The following is an 8,500-nucleotide window of genomic DNA, read 5'->3' on the forward strand; positions in this document are numbered from 1 at the left end:
CCTTCACGCCTTTGTATTCTTCCATTTTCAGAAAGTCTGCAGCTCTTTCAAACCACGTCAACATGTGGAAATGAACAAACACAGTCAAATAGACCCATCAGAACCCGATAGATTACATTTAAATGTTAAATATCTTTGGAGATAAAAAAAAAAATGTGTTAGATACTTATCTTGTAAACGAGACCTTGCCTGGCCAGGCAGTTAAAGCAGTCTTCATCATACTGGCATACATCTTCAATTGCTCTCAAAAGCAAAGTGACACTTTTGAACACACTTCTGTCAAGTTCCTGCAATCCACAGAGGAGAACGGGGAAGAGAATGTTCACAATTCTAACAAAACTGTTCAGCACATTTATTGTGGAACCAATATGCTTTGGTAAGGTTTTACTGATCCTTGTTTTATATAAATAGGCTACTTCAAGCAGGAATTTCATACCCACAAAGGGTTAAATGTAATTTGATGGATGTGAGAAAATAGGCTACCTTGTTAGCGACTTTGTTCAATCTGTTAACCAACGACTTGGAGGCTTTCTCCCTCAGAAGTGCTGCTGTGATGGCTCCAACATTATTGCTGACGAAAGCATCCTCCAAAATTATTTCGAACTGATAGAAAATGTGAAAAATACGCATCGTTTTGATCAATATGATTGTAATAGATAGGCCTATAGTTAGCGTTACACCGCTGGTCTCTTCAATGGGGTCCTATTCACTAACATAAGCAAATCTAAATACATTTCCATAATTTACCATGTTTTACGATAATATTGCCGTTTTTTAGCCAGCTAAGCAATAATTCACGAAGAAACGATTGCATATAATTGTTAAAAAATTAACAAACTTACGTTCATAATTAGCGGTGTGCGAGTGTAGCTATTGGGACAATTTTGCCACAGGTGAATCTAATTAGTGAACTATCGCTAGAAAAGACGAGCATGAAGGACCATAATCTGTCCAAATAAATACATGCTGTAATCTCCTTTTCGTTACGGGTAATTCAAACGAAACTAAGTGAAACTGTGAACGTTTTCTTGATAACAGCAATCTGAATCCATTATTGTGTTTGAAAGTCTTTTTTGGGCGGAAAAACATTCGTTTTTTTGTGTGAAGCCATTCGATCTTATTTGCATATGGAGGATACATAATGGCCAAACAAACATCTAAAGTTGTGCATAACATTCGAATTTTGATCAATTCAAATGGGACTTTCACAGTTAAAATAGTTTTTATCGGGGATTTTTACCACTATCAGATCTTTCAGCAATGTGACGGAGTTGAAGTTAGAGAAAAATCTGACTGTTTGTCTTACTGAGTTTTTTTCTACTTCATTCAAGTGGTATACACAGTAGCAATTTAGTTTTTCCTCAGTTGCTGTATGACTTTAAAACCTAATTAAATGTAACATTGTGCAAAATGCATATTCTAGTTTAACCTATCAGTCAGATGGAGCTGACAGTTTATGGTTGTGACCTTGGTGATTACAATATTGTTTGTTTAAATCTATCAACACTACATGTAACGAGGACATGAATAATTATGTTATAGCTGACCCTACTCATTACTGTTTAATTTTGGACAAATCTGACAGTTGACCAAATCTCCAGACACATATTATAGGAATCACAGTTTTGAGATAAATATTCCTTAGTCACAGAGGGCTATTGCAAGAAACTACATAAGATCTTTTTCCAGTTAATATCCATTATGGCCAGTTTATTTTGTATTGTAAACACTTTTTTGGAGTTTGAGGGGCGGGGGCTTACCTCTGGGGCGACCCCAAACAAACGATTAAATAAATATATATAAATAATACATTTTGTTATATGTTTGGGTTGGATGGGGGTGCTACGCCAGTGGTTCTATTTAGGTATTCTGGTAATTCGCTCAATGAATAGCCTAATGGACAGCAATAGATTTTAATTTCACATGAAGGAGAATAATAATCGAAAAAAAGTACATTTAACCGTATACAGTAGCCTATGTTTTGATCAGCCTCAAGTCGTAACAGTGCCGATTTGACGGATGGAAACATGCAAACAAATCCCTGACATGCTTCAAATGTGTATTATACTCTGCCAAATGCTGTCGGGAAAATATCCAAATTCTGATTCCCGAATAAAGGAAAAGTGAACAACATTCCACAGTAAAACAATAGGTAAAGACATTGGTGTAGCCTACAAAAATCTCTAAAACATGACATTCGTTAACAATGCCGAATGATTGATGCTTTGTTTATTGTTAATGTGCAGCCCCAGCTGTTTTGATGTTTACACGTCAGTGTGGCTTTAGGTTTACATACAACAACTCTTAATGATCTCAGATAGATCACTTGTTGACACCTGTCAATGTAGGCTACTTGTGTAACCGTTGAATGTTGCTATTTCACATTCAGATTATTCACATATATTTTTGCTTATTTGTGAGTTTAGAGGACTCGTTAATCCTAACCAACAGGTTTGAAGTTTACAACAGATAATATTCCTGTCAGAACTGCAAGCATCATCGAAAATATAATAATATAGACCCACAGAAACAGCCCAGGCCAATTCCCATCGTTTGTGGGCGTCCTTGGGTAATTTCATGACGTCTGTGTGTATTCAAGTTCAACATAGAGACACAGCATAATAGCCTAATATTTTTGATGTTTCATGCATACACAGTGCTAGAAAGATACGTTCGGGGAAACGGACATGCAGTAAGTGGAGGTCAGTGCTACGGGTCAGGTGAACTGAAAGTGCACAGCGCTCAGCCTCAACAGAGCTGAGACTAGACATATTCCTAGTCCTGCCTCCTCCTTTACATAGACGAGACAGCCCTTACCTACAGTCATTCACTTTGCTATTCCGGTGGCATCGCGTGACACACTCCCCAGGACACAAGGGAATTTTGGATTAACACCGAGAAAAGACAGAGGAAATCGGATAAAGATCATGTACTCCTGGACATATATTCTCTAATTCTTTTTCACTTTTAGCGTTGTCTGTCATATGCTTTATTTTTGACAAAGGAAGTGATTTCGTAAGGTTCGCGGCTACGGGACGGTACCTGTATTGGTGGGTCCTGCTATGAGTCAAGTTCAAAACCGTAAAATTGTGAGATTCTAAGATGTCAAAGTCCTCGGATCAGTTTGAAGACCCCGACTGTGTTTCTTCCTTTGGTATGAAGTTAACGTGGGATATCAACGACCCAAAGCTGCCTCAGGTAGGCTAATGTCGACGTTTTGCATACGCCAGTTGACGCTATCATTTAAAATATATTCAGTGACAGCTTTTTAAAATAACATTCTATAGCATTTGGTAGCCTATAAAATAAAAGTATTTCACGGTTGAATCGAATAAATCAGTTTTCATTTGTAAAGATATGCAGAGTTAATGATACATTAGTTGACACGCATGTTGTCATGATTTGCCTTATAGCCTATGCTTTCATAGCTCAGATATCAAATAACATATATTCATTTGCAGTTTGTCCATATCTTTGGTTTTCGTCACAATGAACAATATTTACAGGAATATTCTATTAATTGGCCTGTAGTTTTTGTATTAACCGTATTATCCTTTTTAATAAAAAGCACTTGAAAATAATGAATCTATCAAAATCTATATTTTTCCCTAATTCTGACAGGACACAAAGCAGTATGACGCTTTCCAGGAGTGGACGGATGGGTATGTTCGTTACATCTACACCGGCGAGGATAAGAACGCACAGCGGCACCTGAGCGGATGGGCCATGCGGAACACCAACAACCACAACTGTCAGATTCTCAAGAAGTCCTGCCTCGGCGTGGTAGTCTGTGGCCGAAATTGCACGCTGGCTGATGGAAGCAAACTCCAGCTCCGACCGGCTATCTGCGACAAAGCACGACAAAAACAACAAAGTGAGTAAATGCATTATGCACAGCTGTCATGCACATGGTATACACCTGGCGACCCGTCTCCTCGGAAAAACGAGGAAGACATTAAAACACTTGTTGATGTTGAATCAAATAATTTCCTATTGTCTAAATAAACACTAATTATTCTCAAAGCTTAATGAGCTCAGTTAAATTATTCATAATGATAGCCTACGTATTGGGCCTGTCATATGGTAGGCTGTTTTTGAGAATAGCCTATAATTCCACTCACTCTGTAAAGAGATTAAACTATTAAACTTAACACCTGGTAACACTTGACATCTGACTCATTCATTCACATCGTCATGACCTTGATACACTATAGAAATGTGACACTTGGTGCTTCAATAAAATAAACTCAATAACGCTTTATATATAGAACACCTACTTATTAAACAACTTCAGATATTGTTGGTCTGACTGAAAAACGGTCTAATTAAAAATAATACCCCTCATAGTAAATATGTATTTTTTTAATTGTAAAAAATGTATTCATCAGTATTCACTTTCAACCACCCTCCACATAATAGACTATTCTTCTCCTCACATCCATAACAGTATAATATTTCATAAATAAACTTACAATACTTGAATACAAAAATCACTTCTATACTATTAGCCAACATGGCTTTGTTTAAAACTGTGTGGTTGTGTGTATTGGTGGTTGTTCTCCAGAGAAGCTGTGCCCCAGCTGTAACTCTGCCCTGGAGCTGATGCCATGCAGAGGACACAGTGGCTATCCCGTCACCAACTTCTGGAGAATAGATGGAAAAGCTATATTCTTCCAGGTTTGTGGGCTCATATTCTGAATTGAGAGGTAACACGTTTGCAGGTCTCTCTATTAACCGTTTTTTAAGCATTGTTTAATAGTCTGTCACCATTAATAAACTGTTTGATAATCATTGTATATCAATTGTTAATACAATACAATTGTTCATACAATAATTAATGTACAGTACTGTAATGTATTGTACAGTACAGCAGATCTTATACATGCATTTACTTATCAATATATGTTTATTAGCCGTTTATAAGCAGACCTACAAGTACTGTACGTTTTTAGGATTTCTATTTTGCGATATTAGGCAATAAATTATCATTTACATGGCTTCATGGATTTGTTGTTTTATTAGTGAAATGTAACGATATGACTTAATTAAAGTAAAAAAACAATAAACAAACCATTTTTAGTTATGAGCTTCTGTGCAAAACATTCCCTCACAAATATTACAATTTATTTAGTTAAGAGTAATCCTAAATGTGACCAAAGATGTTTCTAATTTCAAGAAAGTAACATCCTAGTATGTATTGATGTGATTGCAGGCGAAGGGGGTCCATGACCACCCCAGACCAGAGAGTAAGTCTGAGACGGAGGTCCGGAGGAGCGCAGTGAAGAGGAGGATGTCCTCTCCACACTTCTCCCAGAAGAGGAGGTTGATGGAGACAGATGTAAGAAACTTTGCCCTCAATAGTCATATCTATACTGAACAAAAATACAAACGCAACATGCAACAGTTCATATGAGGAAATCAGTCAATTTAAATAAATTCCTTAGGCCCTAATCTATGGATTTCATGACTGGGAATATAGATATGCATCTGTTGGTCACAGATATCTTTAAAAAACGGGCCTCACAGTGGGCCTCAGAATCTCTTCACACTATTTTTGTGCATTCAAATTGCCATCTCTAAAATGAAATTGTGTTCTTTGTCTGTAGCTTATGCATGGCCATAACATTACCCCACTGCCACCATAGGGCACTCTGGTAACAATGTTGGCATCAGCAAACCGCTGCAAAACATACACATGGTCTGCGGTTTTGAGGACGGTTAGACGTACTGTCAAATTCTCTAAAACAACATTGAATGTGGCTTATGGTAGAGAATTGAACATTAAATTATCTGGCAATGGCTCTGGTGGACATTCCTGCAGTCAGCATGCCAATTGCACGCTCCCTCAACTTTAGACATCTGTGGCATTGTGTTGTGTGACAAAACTGCACATTTTAGTGGCCTTTTATTGTCCCCAGCACAAGGTATACCTGTGTAATGATCATGCTGTTTAATCAGCTTCTTGATTTGCCACACCTGTCAGGTGGATGGATTATTTTGGCAAAGGAGAAATGCTCCCCAACCGGGATTTAAACAAATTTGTGCACAAAATTTGAGAGAAAAAAGCTTTTTGAGGGTATGGAACATTTCTGGGATCTTTTGTTTCAGCTCATGAAACATGGGACCAACACTTTACATGTTGTGTTTATATTTTTGTTCAAGTGTACTTTGAATATTTACCTGCTCAGCCAGAGGTGGATGGTTCCTTTCAACATGTTTTCCTTGCCACTGTTGCCATTTCTTTCTCGTTGTGGTTGTTTAGTTTGGGTGGCAGAAACAGTAAGAACTTTGTGACCTGTACTTCGAATACCGTAAAAGCCCTTCTTTGCACATACAATGTGACTGAAAAGTAAATAACTCACAAACTACCCACATGCCATTTTTATTAAATTGGTAGATGCAGTGGACTGTCTTTGCCTAGCCAATCACTAATATGTACTAAATATTCTTCAGACCGGGAGATACCACGACCTGGGCACTCCTTTCCCCAACCTGCACCAGCTGTCCTGCATGGAGGGCCCAGACCGCTTTAGCATCATCGCTGAGTCCAACTTCCCCATCCAGACCCAGCACTACCCTCCCTTCCAAAACCCTGAGCCCTACAAGTTTGCCTACGATGCCCACACCAACATGGGTGAGGCCCCATCCACACTCCAGAAGCAGGCCAACCACCGTCTGTACATGCCCCGGCCTCCGTGTGGCTACGACTTTGCTGTGCCGAGCTATTTAGGCTCGGGCTCCTACACAGCCCTCTATAAGGACCCCAGTAGCCCCCAGGCGGAGGCCCCTGAGCCCAGCAAGGTGAGCTCGGGTCTGGGTACCAGCACGGCCACACCCCACACCACCGGGGTCCTTTCGGGCCACGACCGCAACAACTACGACACGACCAGCAAGCACCACGGCTGGAAACAGATCTTGGGCAAGGGGACGTACAGCGAGCGGGGCGAGTACGGACAGTTTCCTGGCAACACCAACCACCACTACTACAACAGTGAGTACCCGTGCAGGTACCCTGGCCCAGCGCCAGCCACGCCCGCTGCCCTGCAAACCATCATCACCACCACCACCAAAGTGTCCTACCAGCCCTGCCCCAAGTCCTCCGTGGTAAAGTACGGCGACAACATCTACGACGTCAAGGGCCTGCCCAGCTGCAGCTCCCTGCTCGAGGACACCTCGCCCACCTCTTACTCCGATCTCAAGATTCCTGAAGATTCTGGGGTCATCAAGTCTGCGCTGTCGTACCAGCCGGAAACCCTGCCAGCTAAAATCGAGAGGGCTGAGAACTTTGACACTTACCGTTACGGCAACTACGCGTCCAACAGCTATCCCGACAGGGTTTCTCATCCATTTAGATACGACGGAGGGGACTACTAATTGAAGCGAAAGCCACCAAAACAAAGACTGTGATTTGATAGTTATGCAAATGATCAGAAAGAACGCTTGGAACAGACTTTCTGCCACCTTTTATCAGGTTTGTAAAGCTCTATTGTTATTTATATATTTGAGGTGTTGGATTGCATTTGGACTGCTAGTGATGACACTACGTTGAGTCTAGACTCTTCTAGGATGTTCCCAACATTTCCCCATTTAATGCATAAGAAAAAGCCACAAAGTAGTTATTATTGCCTTTGGATTTTTTTTTAAAATCGGATTAAATGTGTTTGTAGAATATGAATAATATGTATTCTTAAGGTATTTTGTCTGTTACAATATCACATCATGTTCCTATGGCACTGAAATAAATGTTCTATAGACTGGGAATGGCCAACAAAGTATCATGAAAATGCTTGTGGTACAGTGCAACTGTAAATGCAGTCTTCAACTGTACAGTTTGTGAACATTGTTATGTGACATAAAAATTCAATGAGCTCCCACCATAGATTTGACACATTCTGATGCTGTGGTTATGGATGTTGCCTTTTGTTTGGTCAAATTCACTTCATTTACTTCCAGCCCTTTGCAAGACCTTGCAGTTTAAACAAAGTAATTACACTGTTATCGACTGTCTTAAAATACTGGGGGGTGAGGAACATAAGTCAAAAACAAGCTCATTGCCACCCCCCCCCACACACACACTCACTCACTCAGAAAAGGATGTGCTCGTGTCAAAAGGGATGAAGTTGGGCAATTAATCGTCAGGTTTGTCATCGGGTCGCTTTCAATCTTGTGGTTCAGAGGCGCCCTGACAAGTATTTCCCTCCACGTTGGGGTAGAGACGAGAGAAAGATAGAGGGAAAAGAGATGAGTCTTTCTCCCCTCCTTCCAGAATGCCGGTAATACCTGACGCTGACAGTATCTCTCCTCGCGGACGGTTCAGCAGGGAAGCGGCGCCGCTTCTTTTCGAAGTTCAACACTCTGACTCCGCCGGGGACTTTTCCTCTGATGTCCCATCTAGATAAACAAATGACTCTCTATTATTGTAAGGACAGAGGTGGTGCTATCCCTGAATCAGTTTCTCCATATGTGTGATCCTTTTTAGTGTAACTGCGTGCTGACAGGA

At 40.4% G+C, this 8,500-nt stretch overlaps 1 protein-coding gene across 1 annotated transcript; it reads left to right on the top strand.

Moving 5' to 3' along the window:
• The first annotated feature begins 2,831 nt into the window (after positions 1–2,831).
• Positions 2,832–7,636, top strand: LOC139366737 (glial cells missing transcription factor 2). Its single transcript, XM_071104429.1, has 5 exons — positions 2,832–3,198; positions 3,622–3,874; positions 4,565–4,677; positions 5,213–5,338; positions 6,454–7,636. The coding sequence occupies exons 1-5, from the start codon at positions 3,103–3,105 to the stop codon at positions 7,372–7,374; spliced, it is 1,509 nt and encodes a 502-aa protein (XP_070960530.1). The 5' UTR covers positions 2,832–3,102; the 3' UTR covers positions 7,375–7,636.
• Positions 7,637–8,500: the final 864 nt, after the last annotated feature.

This window comes from Oncorhynchus clarkii, chromosome 15 (assembly GCF_045791955.1).
Source record: "Oncorhynchus clarkii lewisi isolate Uvic-CL-2024 chromosome 15, UVic_Ocla_1.0, whole genome shotgun sequence".
NCBI lineage: Eukaryota > Metazoa > Chordata > Actinopteri > Salmoniformes > Salmonidae > Oncorhynchus > Oncorhynchus clarkii.

Coding starts and splice junctions, on each gene's coding strand:
- LOC139366737 (XM_071104429.1), top strand. CDS start 3,103: ATGTCAAAGTCCTCGGATCAGTTTGAAGACCCCGACTGTGTTTCTTCC. Junction 4,678..5,212: donor GAAAAGCTATATTCTTCCAG/GTTTGTGGGCTC, acceptor ATGTGATTGCAG/GCGAAGGGGGTCCATGACCA. Junction 5,339..6,453: donor GGAGGTTGATGGAGACAGAT/GTAAGAAACTTT, acceptor AATATTCTTCAG/ACCGGGAGATACCACGACCT.